Source organism: Phyllostomus discolor, chromosome 13, assembly GCF_004126475.2.
Source record: "Phyllostomus discolor isolate MPI-MPIP mPhyDis1 chromosome 13, mPhyDis1.pri.v3, whole genome shotgun sequence".
Taxonomy (NCBI): Eukaryota; Metazoa; Chordata; class Mammalia; order Chiroptera; family Phyllostomidae; genus Phyllostomus; species Phyllostomus discolor.
The window spans coordinates 53,127,397-53,149,252 of record NC_040915.2 but is presented as its reverse complement, the minus strand read 5'-3'; the positions used below and the strand labels follow the sequence as shown (position 1 = coordinate 53,149,252).

General features: G+C 57.1%; 1 protein-coding gene across 1 annotated transcript in view; it reads left to right on the top strand.

Moving 5' to 3' along the window:
- The window catches only part of WSCD2 (WSC domain containing 2), a 96,921-nt gene extending 75,403 nt beyond the window's left edge, over positions 1-21,518 (top strand). The window contains exons 6-9 of the mRNA XM_028528332.2: positions 728-902; positions 6,372-6,536; positions 11,761-11,961; positions 19,440-21,518. Of these exons, the coding sequence (XP_028384133.1) occupies positions 728-902; positions 6,372-6,536; positions 11,761-11,961; positions 19,440-19,792 (894 nt within the window). The 3' untranslated portion in view covers positions 19,793-21,518. The remainder of the gene's footprint in view (positions 1-727; positions 903-6,371; positions 6,537-11,760; positions 11,962-19,439) is intronic.
- The last annotated feature ends 338 nt before the right edge of the window (positions 21,519-21,856 follow it).

The following is a 21,856-nucleotide window of genomic DNA, read 5'->3' as shown; positions in this document are numbered from 1 at the left end:
GCTGTTGTGTGTCTATAGTGTTTGCATGGATACTATGGAAATGAGGGAGGTGCAATGCTTGTCCCCAGGTGCTCCCTGTGGGAGCGACACAAAGTTTCCTCGGAATGTGAAGTCCCAAAAGGCGAGTGGACTTAGAGGAAACAAGTCAATGAATGTAGCACAGGGGACAGAAAAGGAGACGGTCACTGCGTGAGGTGATGTGTATGTTAATTAGCTTAATGGTGCTGCTTAATTTGCCGTGTATACATTCATCAAGAATGCAAGTTGTACACCTTAAGTCAGGGGTGTCAAACTCATTGTCACCGGGGGCCACATCAGCCTGAGGTTGCCTTCAAAGGGCCGAACGTAATTTCAGGACTGTATCAATGCAACTACTCCTTAACTAGGGGCAGGGAACGCTACATGCGGCCCTTTGAAGGCAACCTCGGGCTGATGTGGCCCCCGGTGACAATGAGTTTGACACCCCTGCCTTAAACGTACACAATTTTTGGTTGTCAGTTATACCTCGCTGAAACAGGAAGCATACAATAATGCAGAAGCTACGGCGATGGGGCCAAATGGTGAAAGCTGGGTTCGCTGGTGAAGTCTGGGGACCCTCAGGTTGGGGAGAGCGACAGGGAAGGGAATAATACAGCTGCTGCCCTACGGTCACCGTCTGGCCGTCTGGGGACTGAGCGGTGTTCTTCCTCTCCTTCCTCTTCCTCCTCCTCGCCCCGTCCGCCCCCAGGAGTACCCGCTGGCGGCGCTGGCGGGCACCGCCTGCCACTGTGGGTTCCCCACCACGCGGTTCCCCCTGCACGAGAGGGAGGACGAGCAGCTCTGTGCCCAGAAGTGCAGCGCGGAGGAGTTCGAGAGCTGCGGGACCGCCAGCTACTTCGTGGTGTACCAGACGCAGGTCCAAGGTAGGCCAGGCCGCCCGCGCAGGCCCCCAGGTGCTCCCCTCCCGCCCAGAGGTGCCCTGGTCAGTCCATGTCACACCGCCCAGACCGCGCAGGCCGGAGGGCGGAGGGTTGAGCCAGCGACCTTGGCCAGACTTAGAGACCCTGGATGCGCGACAGAGGGTCCCAGGCAAGAGGGTGTGGGTTCTAAGGACCCTCAACAGTCCCCCTCATACTGAGGCCCCCTTGGTGGCTCTTTTCTTGAAATGGAGGCGGTGACACTGCGTGGGAAGACATCTGGGCTGGGAGGGGGGGACCTGGGTCTCCAGCACAGACGCACCCACTGCACCGTCCTGGGCAGGTCGCTTCCCCTCTCCGGACCTCAATGTCTCCCTGTGTGAATTGTGCCTGTGAATTGTTGACTTCCAAGGGCCCTTGCAATTCTAGGATTCTGTAAATGCACCTGTAAGTTCTTTTTCTCTTTCTCTCTCTCGGTCACTCTTCCCGCTTCTGTCCTTCCTTTGCTAGTGGAACCCACACTCACTGCCCATCTCCTCCTCCGTCTCTTGGGGCCACCAGGCCGCGATAATGATGGCGCTGGCACTGGTGGCGGTGGTGGCATCTGGGTTTCTCAAGGGCTGTCTCTGAGGCTCTCCGTTCACACCGAGCATGTGTGGAGCCCTCTGTTTGCTTTTTCCCCCTCGGCCCTCCTATTGGGTGGGAGCCACCGTTATGCCCACTTTACGGGGAGGGAAACTGAGGCCCCGAACAGTTAAGGGACATGCCTGAGGTCAGGCTGTTTATACGATGTCTAGATGAAACCCTTCTCTCCTGACGGAGGCATCACAAAAAGTGGGGGGCCCTTTGGAGGTGCCTTGTCGGCACCCTCAGCCCAAAGGGAACCCCAAAGGAGCACCCCAGTATCTGAACACACTGACCATGGACTGTGCCCCGGGCCCATGCCCAGCCTCGCCTCACCGGTGCTCCGAAGCCCACAGTCAGCCTAGGACCGGGGCGATGTCGCTCCCGTTCACAGGGGGTAGGACCACAGCTCAGCGGCGGTGGCACCGGCCACAGTAGCACATCCATGAGGGCGATTCGCCTTCAGGTCTCCGGCTCCACCGCCCCTGCTACCGACCCCTGCCCAGAGGACACTCCCCACGCCCTCTGAAGCCCGGAGAGCCAGCAAAACCCCACGGGGCTAGACTGCCTCCTCACCCCCAGGAACCAGGTGGCCGTGCACACGGCTGGGCAGGCCGAGCACCGCACAGGCACAGCCTGCAGGGAAAGAGGCGCCCAAAGGCCGGACTTGCTCTGCCCGTCACTGGGGGCACCCTAGACACAGGAGCACATCCGCCCAGGGAAGGAGGCAGCGCCTTCTGATTCTCACAAACCAAATGTGCTGTAAGACCTAGAGACCGCCCCCATAGTCCATCCCCTGTTTGGCCTGAGGGGGGTCCCAGTGATGGGCCCTCGTGGCTGCTTCCCATGTGGCCACGATCCCGCTGAGCGGTGAGGGCTTATTTAGCAGGCACGGCCCAGGGCTCTGTTCCCCCTGCGGCGAGGAAGCAGCGGTGTCCCTAGCTTCCAGAAGTGTCGCCGGGCCTGTGCGGCTGGGAACTGGGTTGTCCCAGCCTGGGGGGAGGGTCCCGCACAGAGTAATTATCCCATGACCCGTTTGATGTGGATAAAACAGACACTGCAGCCCTGTCAGTGGCGGAGAACCAGGCCCTCATCAGTGGGTCTGCTCGTTCCCAGGGCCCTGCCCCCAGGTCATCGCTGACCTTCAGTTTTTCTGTGTCAGGCCTTGCACTGGGGATGTGGAGGGGGTGGGGGAGGAGAGAGAGAGAGGGAGAAACTTCGATTTGCTATTTTGCTTATTGGTGCATTTGGTGGTGGCTGATTCTTGTATGTGCCCTGGCGGGGGATCTAACCCGCACCCTTAGTAGTGGGGACTACACTCTACCCCCTGAGCTACCCGGCCAGGGCCTCGCACTGGGAGATTTGGGGGTCATGTGACGTCATCAGACTGCAAGAGCCTGGTGCACCGTGGCTGCCTTTATTGAGCACCTCCTGTGTGCTAAGTCCTCTGGCACTGGCACTGTGTATCAAAATACTGCCTCTGGCGCTGTTTTGATTTGCAGAGCTTAAGAGCCAACTTAACTTTCTTTTTTTAGTGCTGAGAACACTAAAAAAAGTGCTTTTACCAAGAACATTCCCTGATGTTCTTGGGGGAAACAAAATAATTATGGAGCACCTACTGTGTGCCATGTACTGTCTAAACTACTTAGACTGAATTAACTCATCTAATCTTCACGATAGTCCAGTGAGAGAGGGGCCGTTATTGTTATCATGTTACAAACGAGGCAGCACGGCACAGAGAGGTTAAGCAGCTCAGCCAGCGTCACACAGCAAAGGTAGGGCAGAATTGGGATTCAGATCCAGGCAATCTGGGACCCAAGGTTTCACTCGTAACCACAGCATGTCAACATACATTGCAAATACCTCCCATGCATTACTCATTTAATCCCGTAAAGTTTACTAGCCCCATTGTACAGGCGAGGAAACTGAGGCTCAGAGAGGTGAAGTGCCTTGCCCAATGCCACACAGTGAGGCCGTGACAACCCTGGACTGAAACCCGGGTCTGTCTGATGCCAAAGCTACACAAAATACTGCCTCTGGCACTGCTTTGGTTTGCGGAGCTTAAGAGCCAACTTAACTTTCTTTTTTTAGTGTTGAGAACAACAGCTTTTACCCTGGAGTTGGCTTTGGCCTCCCGGGCAGTGTTGGGAAGGAGAATCCTGTGTTCCAGGGACATTGAGGGCCCAGCATCTTCCTCCTTCCCAGCATGTGACTATGACAAAACACGAAACCTCCAGAAAAATCAGAAAGAATTACACAGCGACCACTCGCGTGCTTGTCCCATAGATCTGACATTTGTCAGCGTTTTGCTACATTCCCTTTCCTGTCCCTCCGTTTCTCCGTCCTCACTCTTGGGCAGCGCTTCGAAGTAAGTTGTGAACGTGCCGTTAATTATCATTCACTATTCGCCTATGACTTTCTGAAGTCGCATTTACGCAGAGCCGGCTGCTCGGATTTGAGCTGCGTTGTTCAGTGACATCTGAGTAATCCGCGGCCTCATCAAACGCTCACCAGATCCGTCCCCCAGGACGCTGCGCATCTAGGCTCCTTCTCGAGGCGTGTTCCCGTCAACGCCAGCCCCGCACGCCCACTTGCCTCCGACAGAGAGGACTTGGTTTACTTCTCCCGAAGCCTGTTCTCCCCCGAGCAGACAGGGGGCACAGTGGGAGGGGGCCAGGGCCCCTGGTGGGCGGCTGCTGTCACTTGGCGCTCCCACTGGGAGCCCCGTGCTAACGCTCAACGCGCTGTCTCGCATGTAACCCTAAGAGCCCCAGGACACTGATCGTTCCATAGTCCCATTTCACAGGTGAGGAAACTGAGGCTCAGACCCATCCTGCTTCTGAGGTCTCCCAGCAAATAGTGGTAGTATTGGAAATTAAATCTAGGAGTTCTAACTGCTCCCCTGAAAGGCTGCCGTGAGAAATCGGCATAATCAAAGTAGGATTCCAGTAGCGACAGACGACACAGAGCAGGAAGTACCGGGGTACCACCTTGGAAGGAACTGTAAGAAGGGCAGAGTGATGGGTGCTATTAGATGTGCTGAGTGGCCCAGCGAGGGGGGGACAGACTGAAGGCCACTGGTGACTATGGCAGGAAACGGAGTGGAGGCGTGGACAGCTCGGCTAGCGGTGTGAGTGGGAATGGGGCGAGGGGAGGATGATTGCTAGGACAGGGTTTTCGGTGATGGAGCCCTTTGCTCGTGTCTGCCCGCTCACGTGATGGGGCCCACTGAGAGGGAGGGAAAGGAGATGGGGGGAACCAGTGGAGCAAGGAGACCAGGGAGGGGATGAAGATGGAGTGGGGATGCTAGAGCAGGGTACAGCCCCCTCTTGCATGTGAGGATCAGGGGAGGAAGAGAAGGTGGGGCAGAGCAGTCTTGTGAGCTCAGGGGTGTGGAAGCCGGGGCAGGGGAGGGATATTTGCCTGCATCCCCCTCATGCTCAGTAAGGACGGAGGTCAGTGGCCCAGAGTGAAAAAGCAGGACTGAGACTGAAACTCCAGGATTCTCTCCTGTTCCTTGTCCACCGCAAAGCCCCCTACGCTGGCCGCCCCGTCAGCTGACCACCCCTGTGCCTTCTAGCTCCAGGAGGGGCTGCCCGGGGGGTGCTGAGGTGCACCCTTCCCCCGGGCTCTGACAGCACAGGCGGAGAATCAAGAGGATCAGAATGCAGAATGGTGCTCACCCGTCCCAACCCATTTTACAGATGTGGAAGTTGAGGGCCAGATAGAAATAACTACCACCCCTTTTGAGCACTGTAGTGTGTGAATACATTACATGCATTATTCCATTGAATTCTTACAAGATCCGTACAATGTAGACATTATTCTTACCCACCTATCCATCCAATCACTGTTGCATCCAGCTACCCACCCAGCTGTCACCTGCCCATTCATCCACCCACCTATCCATCCATCCAACCACCCATTCACCACCCCATCTATCCATGTACTCATCCATCCGTCTGTCTGTCCATCCATCCACCTATCCATCCATCCATCTAACCACCCATTCACCACCCCATCTATCCATGTACCCATCTCTCCATCCATCCATCTGTCCATCCATCCATCCATCCATCCAGGAAACACTCACTATCTCTGCTATATGCCGGCTACTGTGGAAAGTACTGGGGAGTCATCAAAGCACAGTATGGCGGGGTTTCTGACCAAACAAATAATTTTTGAATTACTGCTGTGATAAGCGACAGGAAGGGGATGGACACAGTCCACTAATGATAGCCCGGGGGTCGGGGGAGGAAGGGGCACCAACTCAGCAGAGAGTGGGAGGATGGGAAGCAGTCCCCCTGGTGAGGGCAGGCAAGGGCACAGCTGCCTGAAGGCGCTGAGTGGGGAAGGAGCAGAGCACGGGTGGGGAAGGGAGGGGACAGCAGGGGGCTGGCAGGTGGGGGGCGGGAGGGGGAGCGGGTGAATGAATGGGATGAGCCTGGGAGGATGCAAGGGCCGGGCCACACAGGGCCTGGAGGCCGAGGCAGGAACCTTGGGCTGGCTCATATGTAGATGGACGCCATGTCAAGGGGTTAATCTGGAGGAAAGTTGGGGACGGGAGAAAGTGACTTACAGCAATGGGGGAAACTGAGGCAGTAGAGAGGACTCATTCTCCTAGCTGAGTTTTATTGAATCCCTACTATGTGCTAATCCCATCATCCCATCCTTACCTTACGTCAACCCCATAAGGGAGGAACCATTTCCCCCATTTTACAGATGGGGAAACTGAGGCCCAGAAGAGGTTCCATCACGTGCACTGGGTTGAAAGGCCGAGAAGCAGCATGCTCGAGACTCACACCCAGGTTTTGTCTGACCCTGACCCTGACCGTGCCCTACCCTTTGCAGACAACCGCTGCATGGACAGAAGGTTCCTCCCGGCCAAGTCCAAGCAGCTCATCGCTCTGGCCAGCTTCCCAGGGGCCGGCAACACATGGGCTCGCCACCTCATCGAGCTGGCCACTGGCTTCTACACCGGCAGCTACTACTTCGATGGCTCCCTCTACAACAAAGGTGAGGAGGCTGCCTGGGCTCAAAAGGGCACCCTGGGAGGGCATGGGAATACCCTTCCTGAGCACCTACTATGTGCTGCTCCGCCCACCCAGCCATGTTTATTGAGACCTACTATGTGCTCGGTACCTTCCTTTTGCTTATATCCCACAAACGTTTCCAGAGCCTCATGTCCTGAGTATCACACTTGTCTCTATTCAGTAATGGGCATTTATCAAGTACCTACTATGTGCTTGGTACCTTCCCTCCATTTAGATCACTGCAAGCCTTCCTTGAACACTGACTCTGTGCAGGAACCTCACCACAGACCCTCACTGACCAGCAACTCTGCTGTACACAGAGGTCCGATAACTAGGTTCACTCTGAAGACGTTTTTCGAGTATCGACTGCTGTTTGTCAGTGTCTCATCTGCATTTACATCAATGGCATCGGTTCCATGGCTGCTTTGTTTTCACTCTGTCCACAGACGTTGGCGGAACAGTGCCACGTCCTAACGCACTTCCCAAGCTCACTTTCCCAGCAAGCATGTGTGGAGTGCCGTCTGTGGGCCAGGGACTTGGTGGAGGTTCCGGTGGCCACAGACGTTCTCTTGGCCACCCACCCGGAGCTGTGCCAGGTGCTCCATGTCTGTTTAACCCTACGCAGCCACCCAGCGAGGGAGGTTGTTGATACCTTTTCCCGGGTAGGAAAACCGGGGCTGGGACAGGAGAGACATCACTTGCCCGAGGTCACACAGATCTTTTTCAGTGGGCTGATCGGGGGTCACAGCCCAGGGTTTTCTCGCTTTGAAGCCCACATCCATCATCTCACCACGCAGGCAAGAAGTCCCTGGGGTTTTGCAAGTCTCAGGTGAGGTGCCCATGGGGGGTGAAGCCCTCTTCCAGGCACGGCGGGGGTATCGGGGAGGCCGTAGCTCTGCCTGGGAAGGGCTCTGAGTTTCCGTGTGAAACAGCCCTTGTCCGTGGGTCTCTGTGTCTGCTAACCAAAACGATGACCACTTCATGGCTGTGTGACTTTGGGCAAGTTACTACACCTCTCTGGTCCTGTGTCATCATGCACAAAGTAGAGATAACAGCATGCGCCTGGTAAGGTGGTTCTGAAGGTTCACGGGTTGATCTCTGCCACATGCTCAGCACATAATAACTCTTCAATAAAGGCTGTGAATCCTTCGGTCTGGGTACCAGGCACTGACCAAGCACAGCCTGGTGTTGACAGAGAGCCACCCCTGAATCCCAGCTCAGGGAGAGCCAGGGGCAGGTCCATCTACGTGTAAGAAGCAGGAGGGAGGTGGAGAGTGGGGGAGAAAAGGCAGGAAGAGTGAAGAGAGACGTGTCAAAGGGTGGGGCTGGCGAGGGCTGGTGTAAGCGGCCTGCCTTCGGGGCCTGCTTTTTTGTATACTTATTAATTTCTATTAATTCATTTTTTGGCTTCAGCGGCCATTTGTTGGGCACCTGTTATGTACAAGGCTGCAAACCGAGTGTTTTGCAAACTTATCCCAGAAATTGAGCCCACACCTGGCTGTCACCAGCACCTCTGCTTTTAACCACTAAGCCGCACTGCCTTATGGGAGCTGCTGGGAGGAGCCAAGCACATTCTGGAATCTCTGGGGCAGTGGCTGGGGGAAGCGGGCTCAGAAAGCATCCCGGGGCTGGCCCGCATTCTGACCCTCCTGGCTGCAGCGGCAGCCCTGCTCAGGGAGCCCCAGAAGGTCACAGGTAGAAGGGCCCCTGAGCATCATTTTGTTCAGGGATCCGAAGAGGTTTCACTCCACGAGTCAGTTCCAGCGAATCCCTGCTTTAGGATGACGTGTGAAGAAGGCCTCTGAGGTTCTGTTCTCCCTGAGAAATGCAGTGCCTTCACCTAGCAGTGATGCCCGCTGAGGGTGTAGGGGCAGAATGGTCCACAGGCCACGTATTTACCGTCTCCCTCCACCCCAGCCTCCTGACTGTGGAGAGAGGGAGGCTGGATCTCCAGGTGCAACCTGGACATGGAATCGTCCACCTGAACTCTGTTGCTGATCAGCCGTGAGACTTGGGGCAAAGTGGTCCTCTCTATGAGGCTACTATGTCCTCATCTCTAATCTGGGGATGTCAATGCTGAACCCACAGGGGTTTCGAACAAAATGCAAGATAATGCGTGTGAAATAGTATGTGTGAGGCTGTGGTATAATACGGACGCTATTTTTTAAGTGACGTGTGACCGGTACAGTCCACTCTTCCGTCCAAGGCAACAGGGGTTGGTTTCTCACGACGCATCAGAATCACCAGGGAGCTTTCAACATCCTGGTGCCTGAGCTGCACCAGGGCCATTTCCATCGGACTCTCGGGAGTGGCCAGGACATCAGTAATTCTTTAAAGCTCCCAAGTGAGCCCTGGCCGGGTGGCTCAGTCAGCTGGAGCATCGCCCTCATGCACTGAAAGGCTGCGGGCTGGGTCCCCAGTCGGGCCGCACACCTAGGTTGCAGGTTCTGCCCCTGGCCGGCCAGAATGTGTGCAGGAGGCAAACGATCGACATTTCTCTCTCTGTTTGCCTGTCTCTGTCTCTGTCTCTCTCTCTCTCTAAAATATCAAGAAAATCAATAAACATATCCTTGGGTGAGAATTTTAAAAAAAAAACACAAAAAGCTCCCAAATGATTCCCACGCAAAGTCAGAGTGAGAGACCCCTGGCCCTGGGCCAGGAGCCCGGTATTCTCACGACCAGACCCACAATATTCCCAGAATTGGTCCTGGTTCTATGGCTTTTATACTCAAGTCCTGGGGAATGTCAACAGTTGAGAATTAATAGAGCTGTCCCTAAAACCTTAGCTAGAGAGAGGGAGAAAAAAGAAAGAAAGGAAGAGAGGAAGAGAGAGAGAGAGGGAGGGAGGGAGGGAGGGAGGAAAGGCGAGAGGAAGAAATGGAACACAGAAGAGATACAGAGCAAGCGAGCATGAGCCCTCCCCGGCGGTCCCCGAGCCCCAGCTGTGGGATGTCCTTCCCACCGAGGAAGGCGGAGGTCTGTGGGCTGGTCACAGGCGCCTGGCGCTTTGAGTGCAGCTGCCTTTTCACTAGGGGCTTAAAAATACTTCCTGTGGCCTGAGCTCTCGCAGGTGACAATGAGCTCTCTCCCTGGGAGTTCAGGGCTGGCAGTGGGGTGCAAGCAGAAGCATTGGTCAATCTGGCAAACCCCCAACTCGCTCCTGCATCACCTCTGTGGTTGACAGATGCCTCCCTTAATGAAACCACACCCCCGGGGCCCTGGAGCCTGGGGTGGGGCGGGGAGGGGACCCGGGACCAGAGGTGGGAGTAACTCGCTGTGCCCGGGTTGGCTCCCAGGGGGTGGCAGTTCAGCCGCCCCTCTCTCTCGCATCAGACTCCGGGCAGAAAGAGCGATTTGTAGTTGGAAGACACGGCACACGCTGTCTACTGTTCCTGGGACATCAGCCCTGACGCCACCCTGTCCTCACTCACCTGCCTGGACACCTGCACCCCCAGCCGCAGGGCACAGTCCCCCACAAGGTCTCTGACGGACTTAGGTGTCCTTCTCCTTTATCTTCCCTGTACCCAGGGCACTCCTTCATCACGGCCCTTATTATTATTCATGTATTCATGTCACTGCTAATAATACTAATAATCGTGGGCATTTATTGGATGTCTACCATGGGCCCAGCGCTGTGACCGGTGATTTATATGTTTTGCGGGGTGCGTGCAGAAGGTGGGGAAGACTTACCCAAAAGGAGAGGAGGGAGTTCCAGGCAGAGGGCACGGAGTGGGCGGAGCCTAGGCAAGGAGAGTGCCGCAGCGTGACTGGCGAATGGAAACAGTTTGAAGGCTGTCTGACCGTGAAGGGGGTGGGGGGTGAGGGCTGGGGGCGTGCGGCAGGAGGGGCAGCCAGGACTGGACACTGCAAAGCCCTTGAAACGCCCATCTGAGAGTCGTGCACAGTATCCAGGGGGCACTGGGTGGGCAGGGTGGGGGAGCGGGGTGTAGAGGAGTCCTGGCCAAGAAGTGGTGTGCAAACGGGTGATACACCTCTCTGGCCACAGAGGTTGGGTGGGGGACATTTAGCCTGCAGGATCATGGGGGGAGGGAGCAGCAATGGTGGGGAGAAGGGGGCAGTGGGGAGGGACATTTAGGGGTCAGTAGTTAGAAAGGGGCCTCAGTGATGGGCCAGGAGGGGCTGATTTCTATATGAGCTGATCTGCCGTGCCTCTCGGTGCTTTATTTAAGTCCTTCAGAGTTCCTCCCTCATCCCTTCGACTAACTGGGGGCACGTCCCCGCCTCCACCAGAGACCCTATTCCTCCTCTGTGACAAGCACAGGCCGTGCAGGGATCCCCCAGCACCCTCCTGAGTCTGCAGGCTGCCTGACATTCTCTCCTCTGCCTCCACTTGCTCTGCAACCTGTTCTTCCCTCGTCCTGGCGACAGGCGCACCCCCTGCAAAGGGCTGTCCAGTCCAGGATGGAGGGACTCGGTGAACAAGCGAACGAGCTTCCCTCCCAGAATCCAAGCGTCTGTCCCACTTGAGCACGGTTTTCTCTGTGACGCTGTCCATCTGCCTGTCTGTGTCTTTTTCTTGATTTTTTTTCTCTGTTCCTGTCTTTCTCCATGTCTCTCTGCCTCGTTGTATCTCTCTGTTCCTCTCCTCGTGTCTTTGTTCTCTATTTTGTTTCTAGGTCTGTTTTTCCGCCCCCTTTTCTCCCTCCCTCTGTCGCAACCACCTTTCTGTCAGACACCTGTCGGTTTCTGTCCTTCTCTTCCCTCTCCCCGGTCTTCGTCTTTCCCTTGCTGTCCCCCTGCCCCTCTCCGATCTCTGCAGCCCCAAGTGCGGGCTCAAGCTCTGTGGGCTGCCGGGACCCAGAGCCCGGGCCTCTGAGGGAGGCCAGGCAGAGGAAGGAGGGGCTGAGACAACAGCCCAGATTGGGCAGGGCCCTTCTCAGCCTCTGGGGAGCCCACAGCTCAGGTGTTTGGATAGCCCAGGTTAAGAACTGGGCAGATGGTATGGGGGAAACAAATATTATCTAAAGAAAAAAAGTAACAGTAAGACCCATGGATCTTTTTGCAAATCACTTTATCCCTGGTTCCCATCACCGTGCCTCGCACATAGTAAATGCTCAATAAACACTATGGCGTAAATGTGGGAGTTAATGTATGAGGACTCCCAGAGAGGCCCAGCAAGGGGTGGCGGGGATGGCTTGCCTCCCCCAGCTCACCTGTCCTGTCTCCCGCCCCCCGGTTGCGGGAAGGGTTTAAAGGTGAGCGGGACCACTGGCGCAGCGGGAGGACCATCTGCATCAAGACACACGAGAGCGGCCAGAAGGAGATCCAGGCCTTCGACGCCGCCATCCTGCTCATCCGTAACCCCTACAAGGCTCTCATGGCCGAGTTCAACCGCAAGTACGGTGGCCACATCGGCTTTGCTGCGCATGCCCACTGGAAGGGCAAAGGTACGGCTGGGGCGGGAAGGGGGAAGGAGAGAAGGGAAGGGAGCGGAGGGGTTCTGGGTTGCAGGGCACAGTGCGCTGGGCCCCTGCTGTCTCCTGCAAGGAATCCAGGAGCACATCCTCCATGGCGCATGCACTTCCTACATCCCACCTCTCACTGGCATCACGTGATCCTCTGTGAGTCAGCTAAGTGGTTAAGGACATGGGTTGTGGAGCAAGACCTGCCTGGTTCAAGTCCCAGCTCCATCACTTCCCGGGTAAAGCTTCTTAACCTCCCTGAATGTAGGTCATCCCATCTGTAAGTGCAGCTCTATAGAATTTAACCCTTTAAGCCACTCAGTAGCTGTGACCCATGATGCATGATGGAAATGGAGGTCCTCAAGTTGAAATGAATTGATTGGAGCAGGTTCAAGAGCTCTTTCCTGGGAGTTAGGGGACCTGCATCCAGACCCAGGCCAACAGCTGAGTGGCCCTGAGTGGCTAGGAGGCCCCAGGAGATCCCTTTAATGAACAATCCCAACAACTCTGGGTCAGAGGCTCAGAGACCATACACACCTTGTCCCCAGTCACCGCTGGAAAGTGACTGCATTGGCCCCTAACCGCTGAACTGCATTAAGACCATCTGGGTTTGAGACTCGACTGTGACACTTACAAGCAGGTGGCAGCTTGGGGTAGCGGCGGGAACTTTGAAGTCTGGCCCAAGTTCTGGCATCCTGAGTACCTTTGACCCTACTGGGTCTCAAAAGCCCATTATCAACGATCACCTGTACCTCCATCACGGTAAAGGAATCACATCAGCAAGCACTTTAACGTCCCACAATGAACTCATTTTATAAATGGGACGAGCTAAGATCGGGGTTGGGGGCGTGAAGCAGCTTTCTCAGGAAGTTGGGAGAGCTGGGGTTTGATCCCAGCCAGCCTTCCACCAGAGCTCCTGCTCTTAACCACGGTGCTATCCCATGGTAACGGGTTAGGTGGACCGTCTGTGAGCAAGAATCACCCAGTTTCAAGTATCTGTTAACGTGAGCTCCTCCCCACTCCACCTAGGAGCCAGGCTGCTCCAGCCCCAAGCCAGGTGGGGGTGGGGGGGGGGGGTGGGCAGTGCTTCCCACTCCTCCCCACCCTCCCCCTGGCTCCCAGCTGCTCCCAAGCTCTGGTCCCCGCCCAGAGAGGCCCGGAGCGCAGGCTGGATGCGGTAACTCAGCGGTCCACCAATCACGGCCTCGGCCTCCACCACGTTGATGTCCTTGATTGAAAACCCTCGGGCCTGCCTCAGCAACTGTGCGCCGGGCTCCTGTTCGCCCATCTGTGCCTCCCTCTGCCTCGCTTCCCCTCTCAGGGAGGGGGCGAGCCCTTGGACAGGTGGCGGCATTTGTTCTCTTATTCCCGGGAGGAATGAGGCCTCTGAATTATTTATTTGTAGAACAACTGAAAGTGAGCCCCTGTCAGGGCCAGGCTGAGGAGCCCCTCCCGGGAACAGACCCTCTGCTTGCCGGGCTGGAAGGGACCCGTGAGGTCACTGAATGCCGTGGGCCTGCCTCAGCCCCGGCTGCCCATCAGGATCCCCAGAGGAGTGTGGGAAGACCCCGGTGCTCAGGCCACACCCCGGGCCGTTCCTGGAGCGGAGCCTGGGCATCAGCCCCTTTAAAGCTCCCAGAGGCTTCCAGGGCACAGGCCGGACTGAGAGAGGCTGATTGGCCCTCTCTTTCTTAGTGGGGAAACCGAGGCCCAGAACGGCAGGAACCTGCCACGGTCCCTCAGGCACACGGTGGCGGGACTAGAACCCAGCTGTCCACGCCCCAGGCATCCGGTGCCCCGAGTGAAAATGGAGGGACTCACTTGGGGAGCTCAGGGGGAAACAGACACCTAGCCTTCATTACCTCATTAATCCATCCAGTTTCGGAGGAGATAAAGGCCGCTGCAATCATTGTTAAATTCCATTTCACGGTGAGAACTGCAGCCCCGGGAGGGAGTGGGTCCTGTGGCGGGGGCCCCAGGTGTGGACCGAGCTGGGCTCTAACCCAGGCATCAGCCACCGGGCTCTCTCTTACCTGGCAGCGTTGCTGACCTTCCCGTGCCTCCGGAGGTTCTCCTCTGCTGGCACAGCCTTGTCTCAGGTTCAGGCTCAGACCACTTTAATGCCCGGGAGCCTCTCTTCTCTTATTCAGGACAGCTGGGAGCTTTAAAAACAGAGAAGGGAGAGTCAACCACCAAGAGACTTCAGGGAGGGGAGAGTGGGGGTTCCAGCACACACCTCACGTTGGGAGTCTGGGGGCCCCACATGAGTCTGGAATTGGGTAGGGAAGCTTCTCCCAGTGTCCCCTCCCAAGCCTGGCCCAGGTCTTCAGGAGCTCTGGCTGAGCGCCTTCCCCAAAGAACCCAAGTCCCCCACCCCCACCCAGCCCTTCCTGCTCATTTGCGTTAACCTCCCTGCGGGCCTGGACACCAGCCACGTCCGTTTCACTTGGGAACTGGTTGGAAACGCAAGTTTAAGGCCCCCCTCCCCAGACCTGCAGAAGAATCAGAAACCCGAGGGAGAGCCCAGCCGTCTGTCCGTCTGTCCCTCCGTCCTTCCGTGTGGCAGCGATCCCCAAGCTGTTTCTGACACGCCCTCCAGTTGCAGAAACGCTGCTACAGATCCGTGCTGCTCCAGGGGCAGCCTGGGGACCAACCGCTGCATCGATTCCCCCCCCCCAACCCCCCCGGGGAGATTCTTAGAAAAGCAAACCTCCCCCCACCCTTCCTGGGCTCACTGGGTCAGCATCTGCATTTGAACAAGCTTCATGTGCCCTTGAACGTTTGAGAATCTCAGCTTTCAGTTGTCCTCAGCCTAGAATATGAGGTCACCCCCCTCAGAGCAGAGGTCACCCAGCTGTGGAGCATGTCTGCCCCACCCTGCCCGTGGCCCCCTCTCAGCGATAGCTGGGTGGAGGCTCCTGTAATGCCCACCCCCCCGACACACACACACACACACACACACACACACACACACACATACTTGGTTCCGTAACGCTGATTTTACAATGTCCCTGGAGTGGGTCCAAAGCAAAGTTTTATGTGATATGATTACACAAGGTGAATTGTCCTGGATCTGTTTAATGAAACAGAGGCTGTGTTTAATGATTCCGTGGGGAATTAAGAACAGTTAAGCTATTAATCAGACCCCAGTTCCTGCCGGCGACGAGAAGAGGGAACCAGCCCTGTGCCCGTGGCTCAGTGTGCCTCCGTTACCCACTTTGACGGCAGCGAGCACGTACCGGAAATCCTGAGCTAATCAAAGGCTTTTGTTTTTAAGTTTTATTCTCCTTCCCAACTAGCGATAGAGAAGCTTCAGGCAAGGGATCTGTGCCGTGCGGGGGGTGGGGGGGCAGGGGGGCAGGGGGAGCAGGGGGGCACTCCTGCTGCTGGAACAGCCTGGGTGCCCGACGAGGTGTAGCAGGGGTGGGGGGAGCCCTGACCAGAGCGCTGGCACCTCAGAGATGCTGGGGGCGGGGGCGGGGGCGGGGTGGGGCAGGCACAGCCTAAGAAGAATTGTACCAGGAGCCACACTTCTCAGGCCTCTCCCGTATCCCACGCCCCCTACCGGGGCCTTGGCGAATCTCCTCCCATTTCATCTGCACAGCAGCTGGGATGCAGGTCTAGCACGGTCACCATTTTGCAGATGGGTAAACTGAGGCTCGAGGAGATCGACCCATGTCCCTAACATCACACCACTAATGTGGGGCGGAGCTGGGTTTTGAACGCAGGTCACCTGACTCCCAAGTCATCTGTGAACAGATCACGTGTCTTAGTGTCCGGAGAGGAGAATGTCAGAGCTGACCAGATCAGGAGCCCTCCAAGGCTTTGCTAGGAGAACAGGAGCCAGGCTCAGTCCAGCGTAGACATGAGTTCGAATCCTGCCTTGGATATGTAGCAGCGGGGCCTTGTCACCCACCCGCCATTCTTTTCACACTGTTTCTGTAAGTGTGGACTCGGACTGATAAGTCGCTTGTAGATAAACAGCATGTTTGTGTAAGAATTTTAGGAACCAGCTTCAAAAGATACAGGCTCCGACCTTCAGTCATCCCGGCAGCTCCGGGACATTCGCTGACTTTCAGCCGTAAAGCCAGGATGACACACCCCAGACCATCCATGGACCCATTCCCAGGTCCTTAGCAGAATGCACAGGGCTGATCTGCACACAGAGAACTTTCCAACCCCCTCCCCTTGATCTCTGTGTCCTGTTTCCCGCAACTGGAAACTGGCTTTTTGGGTCCTGTCGGGGGAAAATCAGATTCCTCTCGGATCCACACAAACAAATACATTGCCATGGAAACAACACTCACTCGTGAAGTGTTTTTGCATTCCGGAGGGATCCAGCAGGCTTCTCCTGTCTGTCTGAAACAAACCTTTGGTTCCAGCTGTTCTTTGCTCGCTTTCTTATCTTCCGGGGGGGCTGGGTCCGGTCATTGCCATCTTTTGCGCTCTGGAAACTTCTGTCTCCGCCATCTGGACCTCGGCAGGATTATCTGTGCTGCCAGTGGGTGTGAGATACAATCCTAAGGCTGGCGTCCCTGTCCCTCCTTTCAGAGGATTTAGTTTGAGATTGCTCATGTGTTTGAACTTTGTCTTCGCTTTAGATTCTGTTTTCGTTTCTGTTTTGAAAGGAGTGGCTGGGTCTCGATCCCTTCAGGGGCCTTGGGCGAGGGACCTCCTGCCCCTGCCCCTGTGTGTCAAATGGGGCCGGTCATTCCTGCCCTCGAGGCTTCTTGTGGGCCCTGCGGGAGATAACGCATGCAAATCGCCCCACACGGCCCGGACACACAGTAGGTGCTTAGGAAACGCAAGCTCCCATCCCAGGAAGCTCTGCAATCGACAAGGATGCCCTGTCATCTCTATCCCCTCTGCGTCCAAGGCTAGGGCTCCAGCGGGGGGGACCCCGACCACCCTACAGAATGGCCCCTTCCCTTTCTTTGGGTACCACCCTGCAGCCCCCTTCCAGCAACTACTTGAGGTGGCCAGCGGTGGCCAAGCCTGGAAGTTCGGATCTGTGTGTCTCCAGGTGACAGAGCGTCACCTCCACCCATCGGGTCTTCTGCCACAGAAACAGCAGTTGCCCTGAGTCACCAGAGACGCTGGGAGATGACTCAGGAATGGGGAAATCCTTTTTTTAAAAAAAAGCAAAACAGACTATACACATGCTAAATTTTTTCTAATCACCCAGATACATCTGGTCTTAACCCATTATAACAGTATGGGCCCAATTAGCCGGATACATTGTAAATAATCTGTCTTAAGGATCAAAAATGTCCTTATCCCCAGCATAAATATTTCCCCAGCAGACCCAGCGGGGGGCTCTGGGGGAGCAGGAGCCCCACCACCGATTCCGATGTCTTCTGCACAGAAGGAGGAGTCCTTTATCACGTGGCCACGTGGTGGCTGGGGATTTCAATTACATTCAACAACTACTTATGGAGCCCCTGCTGGGTGGGCGGCAGTGGGAGGCAGTGTGGGCGAGGCTGCTGGTACCTGGGGTAGACTGGAACCTGGAACCTGGTAAGCCTGGTCTTGACAGTGCTTCCCGGCTGTGAGACCTTGGGCCAGTCCCCTCGCCTCCCTGAGCCTCAGTTTCCTCCGTGGTGATAAGTGAATAGTGGTCCTTTCTTTTCGGGGTGGTCGTTAACATTAAGTGAGATCATGGGTACCCATCACCCAGCCAGGGAGGAGGATTTAGCTCTTAAGAACCAGCTGGGCTCCCCAGACTGGCCTGGGAGACGCACCGACACTGGTGCAGTAACAGGCCCTTCAGGAGGGCGCCCGGGGCCCTGCCCCTGGGAAGAGCAGCAGGTCTGGCTTCAGGGTGTCGGAGAGCCGGTGCAGTGACTCTGCAGCCGGGCTCGGAGCTGGAGCGGAGACTGGAGTCCCTGCCTCTGTCCCCAGACTCCTCCCCGGCTCCCCTTGGGAGCCCTGGGGGCTGGCAGGCTGGCTCTGCGAGGTCCTCTCCAGGGCTCCCCGGGGAATTCCCTGCACTGTGTTGGGGCCTGACTTTCAAGGCAGCCAGCCCCAAACATACCCTCGCACGTTGGTGGCACTCCGTCCTGTCATTTACCACAGCAAGGTAACAGATGAATAGCCAAAACAAATGGCACACAATTCTGTAATGCAAAGTAAAGAAAGGAAGGTGGGACAGACAGGATAAAAGGTAACAATAATCTGACGGGCCACAGCGCTGGGCAGACGGAGGGTACATGTACACGGAGGGTGTGAAGGGGCCGTGAGGCCCAGCAGGACACCTGCCTGAGCCTGGGGGGTCAGAAAAGAGAACATCATGCCTGGGACCAGAACGACAACAGTGACAGTGACAGTAATAGTAACAGGAACAGCCATCGTAACAGTGACAGCACAGCAATCGTAACAGTAATAGTAACTGTGATAGTAACAGTAATCGTAACAGTAATAGTGACAGTGATAGTAATAGTGACAATAACAGTAACAGTGACAGTGACAGTAATGGTGACAGTGACAGTGACAGTAACAGCGTTTACTGGGTACAGGGCCCCATGCTGACAACTTCACATGCGTTTCCACTTACTTCGTACAACAGCCCTATTATTACCCCGTGAGCAGATACTCTCACCACACAGGGTGACGGTTACTACCCAGAACAACTGTTACTGCCCAGGACAGTCTGGTAGTCAAAAACCCAGACTTTGAAACCAGAATGTGTGGGTTCAAGTCCAGGCTCTGCCAGTTATTAACGATGTGCCCTTGGGCAAGCTCCTTGCCCTCTCTGTGCCTCAGTTTCCTCTTCTGTTGAAGGAGGAAAAAAATGGTGACACCTGCCTCCTAGAGTTGTTGTGCAGAATAAGTGAATTAATAGCTATAATCATATACTTTTATATATTAACATAAATATATGCTAAGATATAAAGAGACAGTAGCCGATATTATATGTGCATCTGTGCCTGGCGTGTAGCAAGCACCCAACAAATGTTGTCCCCGAAGGGAAGGGAGGGCTGAGACTGTCCCAGGCAGAAGCAGAAGCAGCACTGGGCGGGGGGGTATCAGCAGCGACTGCAGAGAAAAGGAGTCCGCGGTGTTATTGTTGCCGCAAATCAATCGGCGACCTCGGCCAGCGGCGCCCGGCCTGCATCCTGCACGCCCCGCCCCCCTCGGACTCAGCCCGCCCTCCTCTCTCCGCGTGCCCCGCCCCCCTCGGACTCAGCCCGCCCTCCTCTCTCCCCGTGCCCCGCCCCCTCGGACTCAGCCCGCCCTCCTCTCTCCTCATGCCCCGCCCCCCTCGGACTCAGCCCGCCCTCCTCTCTCCCCGTGCCCCGCCCCCCTCGGCCTCAGCCCGCCCTCCGCTCTCCTCATGCCCCGCCCCCCTCGGACTCAGCCCGCCCCCCTCTCTCCGCGTGCCCCGCCCCCCTCGGACTCAGCCCGCCCTCCTCTCTCCGCGTGCCCCGCCCCCTCGGACTCAGCCCGCCCTCCTCTCTCCGCAGAGTGGCCGGAGTTCGTGAGGAACTACGCGCCGTGGTGGGCCACTCACACGCTGGACTGGCTCAAGTTCGGCAGGAAGGTGCTGGTGGTGCACTTCGAGGACCTGAAGCAGGACCTGTTCGTCCAGCTGGGCCGGATGGTGGGCCTGCTGGGCGTGGCCGTCCGGGAGGACCGGCTGCTCTGCGTGGAGAGCCAGAAGGACGGCAACTTCAAGCGCTCGGGGCTCCGGAAGCTGGAGTACGACCCCTACACGGCGGACATGCAGAAGGCCATCTCCGCCTACATCAAGATGGTAGACGCGGCCCTGAAAGGCAGGAACCTCACGGGCGTGCCCGATGACTACTACCCCAGATGATGGGTCGGCTGGGGAAGGGGGCCCCGACCGAGCCCCCGGGGACCCCTGCCCCTCTGTCCTCTCTCTGGCATGGGGACATCCCCTTGGCTGCTGCTGGCCTTCGATGAGTTTCCTGCATGACCAAGGAGCCTCCAGGGAGGAGGTTCCAGGCACGACCCTCACCTGCTCACAGTCCCCTTTACAGAAGCAGGAGGCCGCCGGTGGGGGCGTTCCCACCACACAGACCCTCTTCCGTCTCTCCCTGTCCCCCCACTCCGGGTTCCGCTGTGGGAGGGAGGGCTCGTGGGGGTCCTGGAGGCATGGGCACCTCACCCAGGTGCTGAGACACAGGAGCCGAAGGGGCAGGAGGAGGGAGGTAACCCCGGCTGCTCTGCCCTCCGGGGCTGGGCTTCCGGAGCCTCCCCGTCTCTGCACCCAAGGGGCACCCGGGTTCCCCAGGCTGCTCGTGTGTGCAGGCCACGGATTGCAGGGAAGTTTTCTCTGTAGCCTTAGGTTTCTGACACCCGGTGGGGTGGGGGAGCCCTGGTGCTCACGGCAGGTTAACGGTCACCACCATGGGGGGCTGCTGCCCGCCCCCAGGTCACACTGCTCCTGAGAAAAGGTCAGTTGCCTGTTCACCTCTAGGGTCAGAATTCTGCCCTTTTCCTCCCCCATGGGGCCCAGGAGGTGGCCGTGGGCGCGTCAGGCACCGACAGGGACTCCACTAGGATGGCCGTGCGCCGCCTGCAGAATCCAAGTAGGAACGAGGGCCCTAGGAATGCATCATTCCATGGGTGGGGGGGCCGACACATCGATCTTACACTGCCTTCTGCCCCCACCGGTGGGCCCTTCGCTGGCCAGGTGAGAGGGCAGAGCCAGGGTGCTCTCGATCAGGCGGATCCAAACCCAAAAGAGACCCCCCCGCGCTGCCTTCACAGACCATCACCCTCCTGTGACCACAGTTCAGAAGTGGCAGCTTCTCTTGGGAGTCCTTTAAGGGACAGTGAGACAGATGGGGTGGCCCTCCGTTGCCACGCAAATGCTGCTGCCCCGAGGCTGAGACAGCAAACCAAAGGGTTCCCGAGGGCCTGGGTCCCCGATCCTCGGCGGCAGACAGCATCGGTGCAGGATCCCTCCGCTTCCCCCGCCGCCGCCGGAGACCGGAGGCTGCACACCGGCCACCTGCACGCCTGCTCTGCCCCACCGTGTAGATGCAAAGCCATAGGCCTCCGCTCTTTACTCTTCTGCCTGGAGCCACCCCTGCCCCCAGGCAGCCCCTCTGAAGCCTTGGGTTGCAAGCAAAGGCTCCTTCCCAAACAGCCAAGACACTATGGAGAAGGCGAGTGTGAAGAGATCTATTTTTTTAAGAGGAATATGACTCATACATTTCGCCCCTGGGAGCCTGGCCGTGCAAGAGGAGGGGCCAGGGAGTGGGACCCGCCATGGTCTCCCGGATGGACCGCCTCATCCGTGGGAGGTGGGCTCCCCCAGGGCCCAGCCAGGGGGGCTCGGAATGTATTTTGTACCGTGTTTCTCCCTCCCTCCCCCGGCCGCAGGCTAGTTTCTAGTCTTCTTTTGCAAAGAGGAGAGGGCCTAGCCCCCCGTCCCTCCAAGGCCAGCTCTCTCTGGGAGCCTCTTGGGCCGAGACCCGGGGCCGGTTCTTTGCCAGCGGCCAACTCAGGCCCCAAGCCCCTGTCTGAAGATTCCTCAGGTCAACACCATCATTAAAAGTAAGTTTTGTTGGTAATTCTCTCCTGTGGTGGAGTGCTGTGTCGGGCGCGTTCACAAGCGGGGTGGCTTTCGGGTGCGTCCGCGTGTGTGAGGGACAGAACGCCCTGCAATGCGCAACCGTGTTTGTGCCCGGGTGCCGCGGGGGCCGCCCGTGAGGAACGGCGTGCCTCTGGGTGTGAAACAGTCTCTGAGGTCACCTACCCCCTGTGTCCCGAGTCTATGTCCCGAGTCTGTGTCCCCCACACTGGTGTGACACCGTCCTGTTTCTGATGTGACTGTGTAGGTTTCCGCGTGTGGAGTCATGCATGTGCAGAGGAGGAGACGGCTGGTGAGCGTGAGCCCTGGGCATGAGCA